This window comes from Euleptes europaea, chromosome 1, assembly GCF_029931775.1.
Source record: "Euleptes europaea isolate rEulEur1 chromosome 1, rEulEur1.hap1, whole genome shotgun sequence".
NCBI classification, from domain to species: Eukaryota; Metazoa; Chordata; class Lepidosauria; order Squamata; family Sphaerodactylidae; genus Euleptes; species Euleptes europaea.
Window position 1 is genome coordinate 179,043,880 of NC_079312.1, and position 20,524 is coordinate 179,064,403.

Sequence of the window (20,524 nt, forward strand, 5' to 3'; positions counted from 1 at the left end):
GATTGGGATCCCGGAAGCCCCGTTGATGATTTTGTCTCCTCGGCTAATTTTTGTCATTGCCGGGGCCTGATTTATTGTGCAATGAGCAACAGAGGGCTGGAAAGCCCTGGCTGAGGGTTGTCTGGTTCTCGAAAGGGGAAAAAAAAAAGATGGGTTTCCCACGACCCTTCCCCTGCTCTCTGCCTCCTTTCCAGGGCCCGGCCATCAAGCAGTTCATGGACATTTTCTCCCTGCCGGAAATGACCCTCTTGGCCGTAGCCAACGACTTCTTTATCAGCAACGACATCGATTACGATCCCATCCATCTCTACAAAGACGTCACGGTATGTCGGGTTCCTTCCCAAGTCTCCCGGAGTCTATTTCTTAGGGTCAGCTTTTCCAATTGCATTTATAACATTTATGTCATATCCAGCCCTCGTAGCAAATGAGTTCGACACCCCTGCCGTACAGTCTAGGAGACATGCAAGTCCTAAAGGGACATCACCTCCCTGCTGAGCTCCTTCCCCTTCCCAAACTCTTCCCTCCCCAAACCATGCTCCCAAATCTCCAGGAATTTCCCATGCCAGAGCTGGAAACCCTAAGTTGGTTGGTTGGCTGTGGAACAGATTCTTCTGGACTGCAGATTTGCAGGCGGGCCGGCGGGTGCCAGGAACGGGTGGATTTATTCCCCAATTAGAGGAGGAGGGAACCATTAGGTGGGTTGTAACTTTTGGAAGCAGGGAAGTCAGGCGCTCTCTTTAGTCCCCGGACTTTTTGTTCTGTGCTTGCCCTGTAGGCAAATTGCTGCGGTGGTGGTTTTCTTGGGCCGTGATCTTCTGGCGTTCTTGTTGTGTTTTGGGGTGGGGGAATGACGTTTCTCTCTGTCCCGCTGCATCAGAACAGGCCGTCCTGAGCCGGAGGAAAAGCTGGGAGGGGCCGCTTGCTTAGCGGCCGCGGGGGCTTATCGAGGAATCCAGCTGCTCGGAGACACGCGGTCTGGGTTTTGAGCGTTTTTACGGCCCCTCTTGCAAAACATCCCTCCTGCCTCTTGGCCTCTCTGGGACCAGAGGTCAGAGCTGGCATCCTCGTTGACACAAGGACCCCTCCCTCTTTTGCCGGCGTTGCTCTGGAAGCGGGCTAGGGTTGCCAACCGCCAGGTGGGGCCTGGAGATCTCCCGGAGTCGCAACTGATCTCCAGGCTAAAGAGAACAGTCCCCCTGGAGGCAATGGCAGGCTCATGGAGACGCTCTGTCTGCTTCCACCCATATCAGATCTGCGCTAAGCAAATACCCAGAGATGTTTTCTTCGCTGTCCCGCCTCCCAAGACCCTATGGAGAGCCAGCGAGGTGTAGTGGTTAAGAGCTGCGGTTTGGAGCGGTGGACTCTGATCTAGAGAACTGGGTTTGATTCCCCACTCCTCCACAGGAGCGGTGGAGGTTAATCTGGTGAGCTGGATTTGTTTCCCCGCTCCTCCACATGAAGCCAGCTTGGTGACCTTGGGCTAGTCACAGCTCTCTCAGCCCCACCTACCTCCCAGGGTGTCTGTCGTGGGGAGGGGAAGGGAAGGAGATTGTATAAGCCGGTTCGATTCTTCCTTAAGCGGTAGAGAAAGTCGGCATATAAAAACCAACTCTTCTTCTTCTTCCCAAGCACAACAATGCTGCTGATGATTTTGTGCATCGGGGTTGTGTTCGAAAATAGAATAGGAAGACGGGGCTCCAGATTTCTATCCCTGGCTGCCTTTGGAAAGGGGAGAGGGTCTCGTTGGGGCTGTTTTTTGGGGGGAATCAGGAATTTATTTTGTTGGAGGAGGCTTGCGGGTCCAGTGGCTACCGGAGCGGTGGGGTTGGTTGCGACGGAGAGAAGGAACTTCCTAAAATCCCTCCCGGAGTCTTTGGTGGGTCTGGCTCATGTGCTTTGTTTTAAACGGCACAAGCGAGAAAAAAAAGATTTCCTGCCCGTGTGTCCTATATGCTGGAACGACTATTTCAAAATTCTGCACCCAGAAGTTGAATCTGCAGTTGGTCTAAACTATGTAAATGCAGGCCAAACTACGTAAACACAGGCCGTTTTTCCATATCTTTGTTTTGCACCTGCCGATAATGGGGAAGCCGGGCGCAAGATCTGTGCATAGCACTGCTCCCGTGACTTCGTTATGCTTTCGTAAGGGCTAGAAGCTTGCTTTAAGAATGGAAACAGAATATCTCGGGGATCACCTTGAGAAATGATTTTCTTCTGGCTCAGGTTAGGGTCTTCCTCCTCCTCTTCCTCCTCCTCTTGCTATTCTTCCTCTTCCTCTTCTTCCTCTTTTCCCTCTGCTTCTTCTACCTCTTCCTCCTCTTCTTCTTCCTCTTTTTCCTCTGCTTCTTCTACCTCTTCTTCCTCTTCCTCCTCCTCCTCTTGCTATTCTTCCTCCCCTTTTCCCTCTGCTGCTTCTACTTCTTCCTCCTCTTCCTCCTCTTCTTCCTCTGCTTCTTCTACATCTTCTACCTCTTCCTCTTCCTCTTCTTCCTCTTGCTATTCTTCCCCTTCTTCCTCTTTTTCCTCTTCTTCTACCTCTTCTTCTTCTTCCTCCTCTTCCTCTTCTTTTTCCTCTGCTTCTTCTACCTCTTCTTCTTCTTCCTCTTCTTCTACCTCTTCTTCCTCCACCTCTTCTTCCTCTTCTTCCTCTTCCTTCTGGTTCTGTCATTCTGTGTCTTCACCATGTGAGCATTTCAGCACCTGTCTGTGCATGTTTGTATTATTTATTCCTCCTGCTCTATCCCATGGCCTCAGATCAGCTTACAGCAGTCGCCCCTCGCACGTTTCAATGTATTTTCAAACTTGTTCCAACGAAGGAGTCATAGCAACTGTCAGGAAGGTGCTGTTATTTTGGTGACATTTGGAGGGGATCCAAGAAATAGAAGGCAGGCGACCAGTTGGAGAGGGGCAAAGGCTGCTTCCTATCATTCACCTTGTACTTCTTGTTGCTATTGCGAATGCGGATGCTTTTGCAGCTCCAACAGAGCATCCACATACAAGTTTTCCATGTAAACGCCTAGCCTTAGCCGCCCCCCCACCCCCGGCTGATATTCCTCCCCGAGTTGGAGGGCTTTTAAAAACATTAGGTATTTCCCAATCGCCATAACATTTTAATGATCTGTTGCCACTACCTACTAGTTCCCAGCTTTATTTTTTAAAAAAAAGCCTGTAGCCATTTTCATTGTGCAGTTATCAAGGGAAATTTGTATTCTGCACTTTTCCTTACAACAAAAAGAGCTAGACAACAAACGGGTTGAAATTAAATCAAAAGAGTTTCGGTTTAGACATTAGGAAAGTCGGCATATAAAAACCAACTCTTCTTCTTCCCTCCCCCAGCAACACTGGGCTCAGGGCGGCTCACATCATGACTAAAATACATACCATAAAATACATAATATACTAAAATAACAATTAGTTGTAGCGGCGCTGAGATTTACTCAATAGCCAAATTCAAAGCGCCAAATAAATTCCCAGCAGAAAGAGATGTTTTTGCAGGGCACACTACTAATCTTATATATGCAGAGGGAGTGATGGACCTCAAATTAATAAAATAAGATGAAACAGATTGGGGTGGTGGTGGGGAGGGAAGGCATAAGGGACAGATGGACAGGAAGGGGGGGAAAGAAAGATGCCCAGTCTCCTTTTCCCATCCCTTCTACCAGAGCCAGTTTCCGGGTTGTGAGAAAAGCTCAGGAATTGCCTGCCCGCCTCCGTGGATGCAGTACTAAACTTGTTTCGGGACCCACGTTTTCATGTCTTCAACAGGACGCCATCCGAGATGTCCACATCAAAGGTTTCATGTACAAGTGGATCATGCAGGACTTGGGTGAGTCTCCATCTGCGGCGGTGCGGGGGAGGTTGGAACAGACTTACCAGATCTTCTGAGCTTGCCCCCATTTAACACATGTTCATCCTTTACACAATTAGCTGGCATCGCCAAACACACAACAATAAGGACTAGAAAGATGTTCTTTTTTTTAAAAAGAAAGGTTTGCTGCTTTAAGGAATTGAATTCTGCTGGTAATTCTGTGCTCCCACAAAATTGCAGACTCCCGCACTCCAGCCTGAGTCTGAGAGCAGAGCAAACACAGAATTTTAGAGTTGGAAGGGACCACCAAGGTCATCTAGTCCAACCCCCTGCCCAATGCAGGAAATTCACAACTACCTCCCCCCCACACCCCCAGTGACCCCCTACTCCATGCCCAGAAGATGGCAAAAAACAACAACACATGCCTCCAGGGCTCTGTGGAGGAGAACTTCCTTGGCCTTCTAGCAATGTTTCACCCCTGCTCAACAATCCTGTCCCTAGAAGTGTCCACAAAGGGCCAGTTTTCTGCCCGAGATACCCAAGTAATTACTGGGGATGGATCTAGGTTAGTGCAAGGGTTTGGCCTGTCCCCAGACATTGGTGGCGGCACAAACCCAGGAAAGCACGGGCATATCTTGCTTGGGGCAACAAAATACCTGGAACCGGCCCTAGCATGCACCTTAAAGACAGTGCTAAAGGAACCTTACATGAGCCCCGTGGCGCAGAGTGGTAAGCTGCAGTACTGCAGTCCAAGCTCTGCTCACGACCTGAGTTCGATCCCGACGGAAGTCGGTTTCAGGTAGCCAGCTCAAGGTTGACTCAGCCTTTCATCCTTCCGAGGTCGGTAAAATGAGGACCCAGCTTGCTGGGGGTAAAGGGAAGATGACTGGGGAAGGCACTGGCAAACCACCCCGTAAACAAAGTCTGCCTAGTAAACGTCGGGATGTGACGTCACCCCATGGGTCAGGAATGACCCGGTGCTTGCACAGGGGACCTTTACCTTTTTATTTAAAGGAACCGTCCACCCCATAGCCTCTGGAATGGCAGCATTTGTTTGAAAAGGAAACATCACCAGATGGTCTTAGCTTCTACTCAACAGCTTAGTTTCCCCCTGCTCCGACAGCATTTTTCAGTAATGCCCGTGGGCCTCTCTTTTGGCTGCAGAGAAGTACATCTTGCGTGGGGACGAGACTTACGCCGTGCTCCATCGCCTGGCCGACAGCGGCAAGAAACTCTTCCTGATCACCAACAGCCCTTTCAGCTTCGTGTGAGTCTGTGCTCGTATTTCTGTCCCACGGCGAGGGCCTCTCTGAGGTCAAGAGAGGTGCCGAGCCACCTCCATGTTTTGAGGCTCCTCTGATCTAAAAAAAAATAAATTAAGAAATCCCAGTAATGGGAAACAGGTTTAAAGTTGCATGATGAACATTTTTCAATCCAGTCAGTGTATCTCGGGGACTGTACCGCCACATGAGCAGCGGACTCTAATCTGGAGAACCAGGTTCGGTTCCTCACTCCTCCCCATGAAGCCAGTTGGGTGACCTTGGGCTAGTCACAGTTTTCTCCAAACTCTCTCAGCCCCACCTACCTCACAAGGTGTCTGTTGTGGGGAGAGGAAGGGAAGGCGATTGTAAGCCGCTTTGAGACTCCTTAAAGGTAGAGAAAATCGGGATATAAAAGCCAACTCTTCCTTCTTCTACGTGTATAACCTCATTTGGAGATAATGTCAAACGTCTACATTTTAGGCCCAGGTCAAATGGCCATTCTATCTATCCCCACCCCCACCCCGATGACAGACCCTGCCAAAGGTCATAACAGTGTGTCTATATACTCTGAGAGAAACAATGGGTTCTCTTTCAGTGTTGATCTTGCATAGTCATGCAGAGTTGCGTGGCTTCCTGCCCTCTGCCACCACAAGCCCCAGTCTGCCAGAAGGTCTGGCAAAGGTCCCCCAGGCCCCTTGAGTGTTGGTTTGCTTCCCCCCCCCCCGTCCCATCCCGTTGCAGACTTTTGCACAAAACCTTGTGGACTAGAAAGCTGCACATAAAATCAACTACGCCAAGCTCCAGCCCAAAGACGTTTAATCAATAAAACGGCTAGTCTTTAAGGTACTGCAGCCTGTAGGGGAAAATAGTGCCTTTCTGTATTTAAATAGAAGAAGAAGAAGAGTTGGTTTTTATATGCCGACTTTCTCTACCCACTTAAGGGAGACAGGCTTACAATCCCCTTCGCCTCCCCACAACAGATATCCTGTGAGGTAGGTGGGGCTGAGAGAGTTCTAAGAGAGCTGTGACTAGCCCAAGGTCACCCAGCTGGCTTCATGTGTAGGAAACCAATCTGGTTCACCAGATTAGCATCTGCCGCCCATGTGGAGGAGTGGGGAATTGAACCCCGTTCTCCAGATCAGAGTCCACCGTTCCAAACCACCGCTCTTAACCACTACACCACGCTTTCTTCCAAACTTCTGTTTGGATCCACAGTGCCTAGAAAATCACCAAAGCCCAGCTATAAGGAAGAAGTTACCAGTTGTTCCAGCAAACCATTCCCTCGGCTTTTAAAAGCAGCTTGATCTGAATACTATGAAGAAGAATGAGAAGAAGAAGAGCTGGTTTTTATATGCCGACTTTCTCTACCACTTAATGAAGAATCAAACCGGTTTACAATCACCTTCCTTTCCCCTCCCCACAACAGACACCCTGAGAGGTAGGTGGGGCTGAGAGAGTGTGACTAGCCCAAGGTCACCCAGCTGGCTTCATTTGTAGGAGTGGGGAAACAAATCCAGTTCACCAGATTAGCCTCCGCTGCTCATGAGGAGGAGTGGGGAATCAAGCCTGGCTCTCCAGATCAGAGTCCACTGCTCTTAACCACTACACCACGCCGGCTCTCCAAGTTGAAGGCAGCTTGGATAGGCAGATGACCTTTAGACAGTGGGGTGGGGAATAGTTTATTTTTATATACAACTTTTTGTACATAAGCCAGCGTCGTATAGTGGTTAAGAGTGGTGGTTTGGAGCGGTGGACTCTGATCTGGAGAACCAGGTTTGATTCCCCTCTCCTCCACACGAGCGGCGGAGACTAATCTGGTGGACTGGATTTGTTTCCCTGCTCCTCCACATGAAGCCAGCTGGGTGACCTTGGGCTAGTCACAGCTCTCTTGGAGCTCCCTCAGCCCCACCGACCTCACGGGGGGGGGTCTGTTGTGGGGAGGGGAAGGGAAGGTGATTGTGAGCCGGTTTGATTCTTCCTTAAGTGGTAGAGAAAGACGGCATATAAAAACCAACTCTTCTTCTTCTTCTTTTTGAAACGGCTGGGCAGCACCTGTCCCTAGTTGCGGGAGCCGCTTGGAGCAGAATTCCCGCATGCCCGTGAGTTCTGTTCCCGGAGCGCATAGATCTACGGTAGCGGAGCACCCTCTGCTGTCAGTCGTCGCTCACGTCATCTCTCCCTGCTTTCCTCTTTTGCTCTCCTCCCCAGTGACAAAGGAATGCGGTACATGGTGGGCCAAGAGTGGCGGGAATTCTTTGACGTGGTCATCGTCCAGGCAGACAAACCTCATTTCTTCAACGATTGTGTCAAGTGAGTTATGCCCCGGCTTGGGATCTCATTTCTGGGCCAAAGGCAGGGGGTGGTGGAATTGAAACGAATGATCATGGTGCTAGAGCAACTGCCCCATGAGGAGCGGTTGAAACTCTTACGGCTGTTCAGCTTGGAAAGAAGGCGGTTAAGGGGAGACATGATAGAGGTCTACAAAATTATGCATGGTATGGAGAGATGGGACAGGGAGACATTTTTCTCCCCCTCTCGTAAAACCAGAACGCGGGGTCATCTGCTGAAGCTGGAGGGTGAGAGATTCAAAACTGATAAAAGGAAGTATTTCTTCACACAACGCAGAGTTAAATTGTGGAACTCCCTGCCCCAGGATGTGGCGATGGCTGCCAACTTGGAAGGCTTTAAGAGGGGAGTGGACATGTTCATGGAGGAGAGGGCTATCCATGGCTACCAGTCAAAATGGATGCTAGTCATGATGCATACCTATTCTCTCCAGGATCAGAGGAGCATGCCTGTTATATTAGGTGCTTTGGGAACACAGGCAGGATGCTGCTGCTGCAGTCGTCTTGTTTGTGGGCTCGCTAGAGGCCCCTGGTTGGCCACTGTGTGAACAGACTGCTGGACTTGATGGGCCTTGGTCTGATCCAGCAGGGCTTTCCTTATGGGGCTATCCATGGCTACAAGTCAAAATGGATATTAGTCATGATGCACACCTATTCTGTCCAGGATCAGAGGAGCATGCCTGTTATATTAGGTGATGTGGAACGCAGGCAGGACAATACTGCTGCCGTAGTCTTGTTTGGGGGCTTCCTAGAGGCACCTGGTTGGCCACTGTGTGAACAGACTGCCGGACTTGATGGGCCTGGGTCTGATCCAACAGGGCCTTTCTTATGTTCTTATAACGATTGTCCACTTTCATGAACATGCGATGCATTTATAAATTACGCCTTTTGCCTATTCTGATCTGGCTTAAGTTTTTTTCTTCTTTTTTTCTGAAGGAAATAAAAAGAGGGTGGGAAAAGAGTCAGTGGCGACTTAATGGTACACAGTTTGCCCTGAGTTAGATGGCCCAGGCTAGCCTGATCTCATCGGATCTCGGAACTTAAGCAGGGGCAGCCCCTAAAGAAGTCCAGGGTTGCCACACAGAGGCGGGCAACGGCAAGCCACCTCTGAATGTCTCTTTGCCTTGAAAACCCTACGGGGTTGACATAAATCAACTTGATGGCACTAAAAAAAAACCATAATTAAACGTGCTGATTTCTCTCGGTCCTGAAGGGTGCTTCATGTAGGGATTTGCATAAAACGTACAGGTAGATGAGCATGAAAGTCTTGATAGCTCTCCCCCCCCCTTTCACAAAACTCTCTCTCTGTGTCCTCAGACCTTTCCGGCGACTGGACAGCAACGGTGATCTCCAGTGGGACAAAATAAACAAGTTGGAAAAGGGGCAGGTGTACAAGCAGGTGAAAGAGACCCTTCCGGGATTTTACCCCTCTTAATAACTAGAGAGGAGCCCCATGGCGCGGAGTGGTCAGCTTCAGTACTGCAGTCAAAAGCTCTGCTCATGACCTGAGTTCGATCCCGACGGGAGTCAGCTTCAGGTAGCCGGCTCAAGGTTGGCTCAGCCTTTCACCTTTCCGAGGTTGGCAAAATGAGTTTACCCAGCTTGCGGAGGGTAAAGGGTAGACGACTGGGGAAGGCACTGGCAAACCACCCCGTAAACAAAGTCGGCCTCGTAAACATCGGGATGTGACTTCATCCCATGGGTCAGTAATGACCCGGTGCTTGCACAGGGGACTACCTTTACCTTTTAATAACCAGAAACCTAATTCCTGTTTTTTTTTTTGTCAGGCACCTAATGTCCGGCCCCAGTGAGTAGAGAAGCTACAAGTGCCTAGAACAAGAACAAGGGCAAAGGGTACAATTTGAGGGGAATCTAGATGGCCCCTCAGCGTGGTCTTGCCCAGATAGAGGGACTGCAGCAGAGGCCTTGGGATTATATATTCAGCAGTGGCATGGGATTGGTTCTCTGGGCCCCTTCATTGAAGAGTGATTTTTGTCAGGCACCCAATGTCCCCCCCAATGTCATTGAAGAGTGGTTTTCTTGTATATGCCAGGGGTAGGAGAGAATTGGCAGCTAGCAGAATGTCATGCATACTTTAAAGGGAGAACAGTAAAGCATGACATGTATAACAAAAATATAAGGCATGTTTAACTAAAAATATTTAAAATTACAGTCAGTTAAAACTACACCTACAAAGAAATGGAGGCATTGCAGAACTGAATAATCGCATAGTGTCTAGGATACTAGGATAATTATTATTTTATTTGATTTCTACCTTCCCTTTCCTGGCATAAGCATGACTGAAGACAAGCGGTGTATACGCAAGAAAATATTTTTAAAACAATGCTTTCGTTTTAAAAGGCATCCCGTTAAGCAGCGCTTCTGCGTGAGATGTTGAGCAGTCGCTATTCGAGTTAGGCAGAACCTCACTCCCTGATATCTCGTGGTTGGCAGCCATTTTTTTATGGTTGCGCCCACCCCAGTATTCCAGCGGTGTCCGCAGGCTGAAAAGGGTTGGGGGCCCCTGGTCTAGGAGTTAGTGGGTGCCACCCAAATGCTTCAAGGTATGCACAGCAGATATCAGGGGGGTCCCTCAACTGCTGGTTGAACGATTATTAACGTCTTCCGTTTTTCCTGCACCAGGGCAACCTTTTTGACTTCCTCCGGCTGACGGGTTGGCGTGGATCCAAGGTCCTCTACTTTGGAGACCATCTCTACAGTGACCTGGCGGTGAGAATCCAGGGCCTCTTTCTCTGGGTCATGAATGAGCCCACGGGCAAGAGAGGGTGGGGTGGAATCAGAGAGCCCGAGATGTTTTAAATCTCTTCTCCACTCTGGAAACGGTGTGCGGGTTGGGGTTAGGGTTGCCAACTTTGGGTTGGGAAATTCCTGGGGACTTGTGTGGGGGGGGGAGCCTGAGGAGGGCAGAGTTGGGAGAGGGGAGGGACCTCATTGGGATATAATACCATTTTCTCCAGGGGAACTGATCTCTGTCATCTGGAGATGAGTAGTAATTCTGGAAGGTCTTCAGGCTCCACCTGGAGGCTGGCAACCCTAGCTGGGGTGGAAGAGGGTGCTGTGAGCCTCCTGAGAGCCAGCATGGTGTAGTGGTTAAGAGTGGTGGTCTGGAGCAGTGGACTATGATCTAGAGAACCGGGTTCGATTCCCCTCCTCCTCCTCCTTAGCAGCAGAGGCTAATCTGGTGAACCGGGTTCGATTCCCCACTCCTACACACGAAGCCAGCTGGGTGACCTTGAGCTAGTCACACTCTCTCAGCCCCACCTACCTCACAGGGTGTCTGTCGCGGGGAGGGGAAGGTGATTGTCAGCCAGCTTGATTCTTCCTTAAGTGGTAGAGAAAGCTGGCCTATAAAAACCAACTCTTCTTCTGCTTCTTCCACTTCTTCTTTGTCTGCTTCTGCTTCTTTTTCTTCTGCTTCTGCTTCTTTTTCTTCTGCTTCTGCTTCTTTTTCTTCTGCTTCTGCTTCTTTTTCTTCTGCTGCTGCTTCTTCTGCTTCTGCTTCTTCTTTCCTCCCTAGGATCTCATGCTGCGCCATGGCTGGCGTACGGGAGCCATTGTTCCTGAGCTGGAGACGGAGACCAAAATGGTGAACACCGAGCAGTATTCGCAAGCACTCACCTGGCTGCAGGCCTTAACTGGGTTGCTGGAACGTATGCAGGTAGGAGCCATGAAGCCACAGGGCAACCGTGTCACTCTGGATGGGAAGGGGGAGGGCGCTTCTGAGGACCGGGGGGCGTTATGGGCCCCTCCACAACAGCCTTGCAAGTGAGCCCCCTAAAAGCCAGCCAACACTCTTGTTTACCTACCAGCGTGGTGTAGTGGTTAAGAGCAGTGGTTTGATTCCCCCACTCCTCCACATGAAGCCAGCTGGGTGACCTTGGGCTAGTCACAGCTCTCTCAGCCCCACCTACCTCCCCGGGTGTCTGTTGTGGGGAGGGGAAGGGAAGCTGATTGTAAGCCGGTTTGATTCTCCCTTAAGTGGGAGAGAAAGTCGGCATCTAAAAACCCAACTCTCCTTCTTTTTCTTCTTCTTGTACCCTGCCTTTCTCCCCGATGGGGATCCAAAGTGGCTTACATTGTTCTCGTCCCCTCTATTTTATCCTCGCGACAACCCTGCAAGGTAGGACAGGCCGAGAGTGTGCAACTGGCCCAAGGTCACCCAGCGAACTCTGGGTCTCCCAGATCGTGGTCCGATACTCTAACCTCTGCACGACAGAGGCGTTCTCCTGCTCTGCTTGGTTGCCAGAGGGTCAAAATGGCAGGTTCCTCCTGCAGCAATTGTGTTTCGCTGCTTGGGGGGGGGGTGCCTGTCTAACCAACTGTTGTTGTTTTTTAAGATGTACCAGGACTCAGAATCCCAGCAAGTGCTGAAGGACTGGATGAAGGAGCGGCAGGAACTCAGGTAGAGCGTTATGGCTTCTCTTTTCTTCTCTTCTTCGGCTTTGCTGCCCTCAATCCAGGCTTGCAAAGAGTTGCTTGCCTGGTCACATGGTGGAAGGCAGGACTTGCCTGCAGACGACTACAGGCAAGGAAACGTTGGCAAATCGGAAGCGTTTGTTGGGACAGGCAAAAGGAAGTACTCCTTCACACAGCACATAGTTAAACTGTGGAACTCACTGCCACGGGATGTGGTGATGGCTGCCTATTTGGAAGGCTTGAAAAGGGGAATAGGCAAATTCATAGAGGATAGGCTATCAGTGGTGACTAGCCACGATGGAGATCTACACCCTCCGGTACCAGAGGCAGTATGCATCTTTAAACCAGTTGCCAAGTTGTTTTCTGTTGCCTCAGAAGGTCGGACCAGAACCAATGGGTTGAAATTAAATCAAAATAATTTCCGTCTAGACCAGTGGTTCCCAACCTTTTTTTGACCAGGGACCACTAGGATTTTTTTGTTCGGTGCAGGGACCCCAAGGTTCAAAATAAAAATTCTGAGAATTTGAAAATAAACTTTAATCATAACTGTTAGTTAAACATTAAACTTAGAATAATATTTGAATATATATTTTTATAATAGAGAACTTTTAATTGAAAATATTAATTTATTATGGGTTTATAACTTTGTTTCGCGGACCTTAATTTAGTTCTCGCGGACCCCTGGGGGTCCACGGACCCCTGGTTGGGAACCAGTGATCTAGACATTAGGAAGAACTTTCTAACAGTTCGAGCGGTTCCTCAGTGGAACAGGCTTCCTCAGGAGGTGGGGAGCTCTCCTTCCCTTTTAAGAAGAGACTAGATGGCCATCCGCCAGCAATGCTGATTCTATGACCTTAGGCAGATCATGAGAGGGAGGGCACCTCTGCCATCTTCTGGGCATGGAGCAGGGGTCACTGGGGGTATGTGTGGGGCGGAGGTAGTTGTGAATTTCCTGCGTTGTGCAGGGGGTTGGACTAGATGACCCTGGTGGTCCCTTCCAACTCTGTAATTCTATGATTCAGTTGCTGGGGAGCAGGGGCGGGAGGATGCCACAGCACCCATCCTTCTTGTGGGCTTCCTAGACGCAGTTGGTCAGCCTCTGTGGAAACAGAGTGCTGGACTAGATGGGCCTTTGGTCTGATCCAGCGTGGCTTTCCTTAAGTTCTTCTGTTTGTGTGGCTTGCCCAGGGGGCTTTCTGGCGGACCCGCTTCCGAGGGCATGTGACGTGTTTTGTTCGGTTGCAGAGTCACAATATGATCCTTTCCCCTGTTCAGAGTGAATCCTGTTGAGCTCAATAAGACTTATTCCCATTCCCAAGTTAAGGGGGTTTTAAGCGCTCATTTGAAGTGCTGTCCTTCTTCCTGGATCCTCACAGGGTGGTTGTGAGGGTAAAATGAAAGAGATCTGTGTCAGCCTCTTGGGTCCCCATTGAGGAGAAAAGCAAGCTATCAATAAATTACAAAATTAAAGATAAGGTGCCTTTGGGGAATTCCCTCAGTCCCTGGAAGAAGTTGTATTTTTTCTGTTTTCAATCTCCTGGTAACTTCTTTCCCTGAGCCTCAGGGAATTGGGAAGAAATTCTTCTCTTCTTATCTCAGCCTTGCCCATTTCCACCTTGCTGGTAAAAGAACCCCTCAGCTTTCTGTTCACAGCCTTACTCTGCAGGGATTCAATGAGAGTTGACTGCAATCCAGGAGGATCCATAATTTGGGGGCCTCAGGATTTGGGCCGCGGGTGGTGAAGCTGTAAGGCGACAACCGCTCTGCGTACGTGTGAGAATTTTGGTTTGTTTGCTGAGTTTTATTTGTTCTTGGCGGGCTGGAGATTTGGCTGCCGAGGCAGCGATCCACGGCTCTGTTTGCATTGCTTCTTTCCCCCCAAGGAGACGGCAGCGGGCTGACCAAATGACCCGAGCAAGTGTGTTTGCATTCTAAGTACCCTGTAAAGGACACGTCCAGGCCTGCGTGGTTAGTCTGAAAATCCTGGAGCGTGGTTCCTTCTCAAGTTTTAATTGGTTTAAGCAAGAGGTCGCTCAGTGTAGGAAAACCTTAATCTCTGTGACTGAAGGGAGAGGAAGAGGGTTTGTACTCTGCCATGAACATGTCCACTCCCCTCATAAAGTCTTCCAAGTTGGCAGCCATCACCACATCCTGGGGCAGGGAGTTCCACAATTTAACTAAGCGTTCCGTCAAGAAATACTTCCTTTTATCTGTTTTGAGTCTCTCACCCTCCAGCTTCAGCAGATGACTCCACGTTCTAGTATTATTAGAGAGGGAGAAAAGCTCCCTGTCCGCTCTCTCCATACCATGCGTAATTTTATAGACCTCTGTCATGTCTCCCCTTAACCGCCTTCTTTCCAAGGTAAACAGCCCTTAGCTTTTTAACCACTCCTCATAGGGCAGATGCTCTAGCCCCCTGATCATTTTGGTTGCTCTTTTCTGCACCTTCTCAAGCTCTGCCATATCGTTTTCTAGGGGTGGTGGCGTTCTGTGTTGAGCCGGTGTCGAGGTAGAGGATTGTTATGATCTCTGGAAATTTGTGAATTCTACTTTTACCGTAGTTTAGTATTTATAACCACTGGAAGTGCCACTCTTGAGCCTATAGATCTTTAAGAACAATTAGGCTGCCTTTCTTTGGGTGCTGAATAGCGGGGGCCAGAGTTTCCTTTTTCTGAGTGCACACACAGGAAATTCCAAGAGAGAATTACAGGTGGAGGCGTTGCGGTCGTGTGCTGTATCGGTTGGTGGAATTGGATTTCCGCAGCCGGAGTTTGCAACTGGATAGCTCTTGCAGCGGCCTCCTGCTTGGATCTCTGCTCTTCCTCACATGAGCCGGTGTAGATGATGGAGCCTAGTCTGCACTCCCTTGCCCAGGGTTGCCCCAAACCTGGATTGTGCTGCCCTCCTTCTCGCGCGTCTCCTTAGTCCACGGCTGTGTATACGCTGGGCTTGAAAAATAAAATAAAATCCTGCAGTGGGGGCAACCCAGATTCTGCTCCAAGAAAGGCTGGTTTCTGCAACCTGGTTAAATGGTGTGAATTAACAAAGTTTCTCTGACTGACTTCGCATAACCTTCGTTGGGGGTTTTAAAGCAGAGCCTAGATGGCCATCTGTCAGCAATACTGATTGTGTGAACTTAGGCAGATCGTGAGAGGGAGGGCAGGAGGGGTTACATCAGTGTTTGGCCCTTTCTTAAATGCCTGGGGAAATGCCGATCGCCACTTTGGGGTCAGGAAGCAATTTCCCTCCAGGCCAGATTGGACAGGGATCCGGGAGGGGGTTTATTTTGCCATCTTCTGGGTGTGGAGTCGGGGTGCGGGGGGAGGTAGTTGTGACTTTCCTGCATTGGGCAGGGGGTTGGACTAGATGACCCTGGTGGTCCCTTCCAACTCTATGATTCTAATGTGTTCTGCTTGAGCTGGTTACAGGGAGGGGCAAAGGCACGGACGCGTGCCCACCCCTCTGCACACTGGGAACTTCATCCCATAACTTCTGGGAATACAGACCCAGCCCACACATTTTAGAGCCTATCTTTGCAGCTTTGAGGACTAGAGACTTTAAAAAAAGACTAAATGAAAGCTGAGGTTTTTTAGAAAGCTTCAATTGGTGGCCAGGGCTGTATCCTGCTGTTTCCACAGAGCCACGGAGCCCTTTTGTGGCTGATTAATCATCAGTTGAGAATGCCACGTTTCCAACTCTCAGGACTAGGGTTGTGCAAAAAAAATCAGTAAATTTCAGGTTCGGGTTTATTGGGCCCAATTCTTTCCCACAGACCCGGGATAAGCCGAATACCCATACTGGTAAAATAGTATTTCAGCTTTATTTCTGGGTTTACCGAAAAATCCAGGTCCATTATAGTCTATCTGAGCAAAGGCAAATAGCCGAACCCGAAAAAGCTGAATATTTATTTGGCTTTTTCGGGAATCACGTATTCGGCTTCAGGGAGATCCCCAGGTTTTGGTATTCGGTAAAACCCGGATATTGCCGAAATGGCTAATTTTGGCTTTATTTTCGAATATGCACAACCCTACTCTGGACCCTAATTTTTTAATCCTATAACTGCTGTCTGACTCTTCTTCCCTTCTGTCCCCCTCCCCCCCCTGCAGAGCTCTCACCAAGAACCTCTTCAACCCTCAGTTTGGAAGCATCTTCCGCACGTGCCACAACCCCACGTACTTCTCGCGCCGCCTGTGCCGCTTTTCGGACATCTACATGGCCTCTCTCAGCTGCCTGCTGAACTACGACCTCAACTACACCTTCTACCCGCGACGCACCCCGCTGCAGCACGAGGCGCCACTCTGGATGGACCAGCTGTGCACCGGCTGCATGAAGACGCCCTTCCTCGAAGAAATGGCGCACATCCGCTAGGGGCCAAGCAGGGGGCTGTGGCCCCACGGCTTCACGTCCCCTAGGGTAGCCACGGGCTGACTTAAGTCCGGCTCTCTTATGTTAGAGTCCTGTTGTTCCACCGACATGTTTTCCGTTTGCAAAACAAGAGTGCACACAAGCAGTCTCTTAATTGTCAAGGCCTAACAGGCCAGTGCTAAATTATTCTCATTGTGTTTCAGACATGCCTGGCTGTATCAGATTAAAGACCTTCTAGTCCAGGGGTTCCCAACCTTTTTGAGCCTGCGGGTACCTTTGGAGAGCCAGTGTGGTGTAGTGGTTTGGAGTGGTGGACTCTAGTCTGGAGAACCGGGTTTGATCCCCCACTCCTCCACATGAGTAGTGGATGGTAATCTGGTGAACCAGGTAGGTTTCCCCACTCCTCCACCTGAGCAGTGGACTCTAGTCTGGAGAACCAAGTTTGATTCACCACTTATCCACATAAGTGGTGGAGGCTAACCTGGAGAACCAAGTTTGATTCCCCACTCCTCCACATGAGCGATGGAGGCTAATCTGGAGAACCGAGTTTGATTCCCCACTTCTCCACATGAGTGATGGAGGCTAATCTGGAGAACCGAGTTTGATCCCCCACTTCTCCACATGAGTGATGGAGGCTAATCTGGAGAACCGGGTTTGATTCCCCACTCCTCCACATGAGCAGCGGACTCTATTCTGGAGAACCGGGTTTGATTCCCCACTCCTCCACATGAGCGGCGGACGCTAATCTGGTGAACCAGGTTGGTTTCCCCGCTCTTCCACACAAAGCCAGCTGGGTGACCTTAGGCTAGTCACAGCTCTCTTAGAGCTCTCTCAGCCCCACCTACCTCACAGGGTGTCTGTTGCGGGGAAGGGAAGGTGATTGTAAGCCGGTTTGATTCTTCCTTAAGCGGAACAGAAAGTCGGCGTATAAAAACAAACTCTTCTTCAGACACAACGGGGCAGGCTCAACCACAAAATGTCCGGGAGTGAGGTCAAGCATAACTCTAATAGTAAGCCTTCAACATTTCAGACAGAAGCTCCGTTTCACAGAATGCTTTTTAAAATGAACGTGTTATTTAAAAATATTGTCTTGCAATACACCTTTAGTCGGGCGGTGAAGATCTTTGTGACGTAGTGGCAGCAGCTGCTGAAGCAAATTGCGGGGGAAATTCTGCACAGCCAATCAGAAGCCCTGTTGGAGAAAAGACCCCCCCTTGGCCCCGCCAGCTTTCTACAAAACTCGGCAGGTGCCAGGAAAGGTGTTTGTGGGTGCCGTGGCGCTCACGGGCACCACATCAGGGACCCCTGTTCTAGTCCAGGGCTTCTTAAACTTTTTTGACTCGCAACCCCTTTTCGCCCAAGAAATTTTTACGCAACCCCGGGTATATAGGTATATAAAATAGGTATACAAACCAAACATTTACTGATAATAAATCATAAAGGGATTTATTTTAAAACAGTTCTTTGGTATACATATAGTTTTACCATTTACTGTTGCCAAATTTTTTGCGACCCCCCCCACATTAAGTTACGCGACCCCCATATGGTCGCGGCCCACAGTTTAAAAAGCTTTGTTCTAGTCCAGCATTCCTGATGAGGATCTCAGCAACTAGCAGTCGCCATGTCATTCAGTGGGAATTTGTTAGCGGGCCAGGATCCACTGTCTCCCGTGCCTTGCCCTAGCAAGTTGGGAATTTTGTTTACTTAAATCCATGCGCACAGTGTGTGGGGGGGTGTCTCAGCCTTCAGCTTGCGTTGAGATGCTCCCTCCACCCCAACACATTCAGCATCTGCCAAAGGAGGGAGACCTTCAGAGTTTTCTTCCCACTTTCCCCTACAAGTTTCTCATCTCCTTAACTTTGAGACTCTGCAAACCCATAGATGTTGCTGTAATGTGTGAAGTTTTATGTTCCCCCCATCCTGGTTGGGTGGGTTGTGTTTGCAACAGCAAAGGGGTACAGGGTACTGTTATGGGGGGGGGCGGCGCGGGAGGGACAGATCCCGCTTCCTAGTGAAGGGTTAGAAGCAAGAGTTGCTAAGGGGAGGGGAGAGACAGGATGTTTTTAGCTGATAACTGAAATTTTATAACTTTAATAAAGGTTTTTGTGAAAGCTACTCCTGATGTATATATCAGAGACTTGGTAAATGGGGTGGTTTTGCTACTGAATTCCTTTCCATTGGTCTGTGAACAAATAGGTGTTTCGGCTTAAAATGTTGGGGCATGGTAACCTAAATTCTGTGGCCTGAGTAAATTTTGCACGTTAGCAGGATTTATTATTTTGCATGGTTTGTCTTGTTTGTGCTACAAAGGGCGCTGAGCCCCGTCCACTGAACCATCTGTTTAGCAAAGGGTTGCCAACTCCAGCTTGGGAAATTCTTGAAGATTTGGGGAGTGGAGCCTGGGGAGGGCAGGGTTGGGCGGGGAGAGGGCCCTCAGCAGAGTATTAATGCCCTAGAGCTCACCACCCATTTCCTCCATGGGGGACTGATCTTTGTAGACCGGGGCTCGGTTGTAATTCCGGGAGATTTCCAGGACCCCCTGGAGGTTGGCAACCTTGGTTCAGCAACTCTTCTGCCTTATGAGGTTTCGGTGGGGATTGCTTGATTCTTTTGAGAAAAGTACCGACATGTATCACTGTTATATATGAAAGTAGGTATTCTGTCTGCTGTGCTACATCACAGCTGTTAGCTGGTGAGTCGCCATCAGGTTGGTACTTGGAAGGTACTTGCGGTGGAACACAGGCAGGATGGTGCTGCTGCACTCGTCTTGTTGGTGGGCTTCCTGGAGGCACCTGGTTGGCCCCTGTGTGAACAGACTGCTGGACTTGATGGGCCTGGGTCTGATCCAGCAGGGCGTTTCTTATGTTCTTATGTTCTTACTGCAGAGGAAGGCAATGGCAAACTGCTTCTCACTTACCTTGAAAGCCCCTTGCTGGGCTTGGATGGAAGATGGATGGAAGATGCTGCTAGGGAAGGGTATGGCAAACCGCTTCTGCTTCTCACTGTCCTTGAAAACTCCATACGTTACTGTAAGTGGGAAGCTAAGCGGGGTCAGCTTCCTAGCTGCTATTTGAGGTTTATTCATCAGGGCCTCCGATCACACATCCCCCAAAATGAAATTCATCATCTGACGAAGGGAGGTTTGACTCGAAAGCTCGTACCCCGAAAATCTTACTGATCTCTAAGGTGCTCCTGGACTCAAATCTGGCTCTTCTCCCGCAGTCTGCAGACCAACATGGCTCCCCCCTGAAACTACCCAAAATAAGGTGTTGTTTGGCCCTTCTGAGTGGTATGTGTGTGTGTGTTAAGTGCCATCAAGTCGCTTCCAACTCATGGCAACCCCATGAATCAATGTCCTCCAAAACGTCCTATCCTTAACAGCCTTGCTCAGGTCTTGCAAACTGAGGGCTGTGGCTTCCTTTATAGAGTCCATCCATCTCTTGTTGGGTCTTCCTCTTTTCCTGCTGCCCTGCTAGCATGACTGTCTTTTCCAGTGACTCTCATCTTCTCATAATGTGACCCAAAGTACGACAGCCTCAGTTTAGTCATTTTAGCTTCTAGGGTCAGTTCAGGCTTGATTTGATCGAGAACCCACTGACTTGTTTTTTTGGCAGTCCACGGAATCCGTAACACTCTCCTCCAATCCCACATTTCAAAGGAATCTACTTTCTTCCTATCAGCTTTCTTCAACGTCCAGCTTTCACACCCATACATAGTAATAGGGAATACGATGGCATGAATTAATCTAATCTTGGTGGCCAGTGACACATCCTTACACTTCAAAATCTTTTCTAGCTCCTTCATGGCTGCCCTTCCCAATCTCAACCTCCTGATTTCTTGGCTGCCGTCTCCCTTTTGGTTGATAATGGAGCCAAGGAATGGAAAGTCTTGAACAATTTCAATTTCCTCATTGTCAACCTTAAAGCCGAGTAATTCTCTTGTAATCAGGAGTCTGAGCTCTCTCCGCTCCGTGTGGTCTAGATACTATTGATCTGATCTCTGATGGCTTTTTAGTATGTGCGGATTATAACTGAGCATCCCGGTGGTGGAATTAGAAGGGGTTTGCAGCTTCGGATCACAAAGCACCTTTCTGGGTTGCGGAATCGACCTCTCTGCAGGAGTCTCGGCTCTCTCCGCTCTGCCACTTCAGGAGTGGGATCTGGTTTCCCTCTTGGTGTCTTCTCGCTTGCTCCGTTGCCCGCCGTGGGTGGCAGGCCGGGGAGCAGCGACGACGTCGGAGACAATGATCTGCTGGTAATTGTCCCCTGCGGCCGGGATGGCGGCCCCCAAGACACCCGATCTCTCCG

General features: G+C 49.6%; 1 protein-coding gene across 1 annotated transcript in view; it reads left to right on the top strand.

Moving 5' to 3' along the window:
- The window catches only part of LOC130483414 (5'-nucleotidase domain-containing protein 2-like), a 28,273-nt gene extending 12,038 nt beyond the window's left edge, over nt 1-16,235 (top strand). The window contains exons 6-14 of the mRNA XM_056856178.1: nt 195-323; nt 3,766-3,826; nt 4,973-5,075; nt 7,279-7,380; nt 8,733-8,814; nt 10,059-10,145; nt 10,954-11,094; nt 11,774-11,838; nt 15,959-16,235. Coding sequence (XP_056712156.1) covers nt 195-323; nt 3,766-3,826; nt 4,973-5,075; nt 7,279-7,380; nt 8,733-8,814; nt 10,059-10,145; nt 10,954-11,094; nt 11,774-11,838; nt 15,959-16,220 — 1,032 coding nt within the window. The 3' untranslated portion in view covers nt 16,221-16,235. The remainder of the gene's footprint in view (nt 1-194; nt 324-3,765; nt 3,827-4,972; nt 5,076-7,278; nt 7,381-8,732; nt 8,815-10,058; nt 10,146-10,953; nt 11,095-11,773; nt 11,839-15,958) is intronic.
- The last annotated feature ends 4,289 nt before the right edge of the window (nt 16,236-20,524 follow it).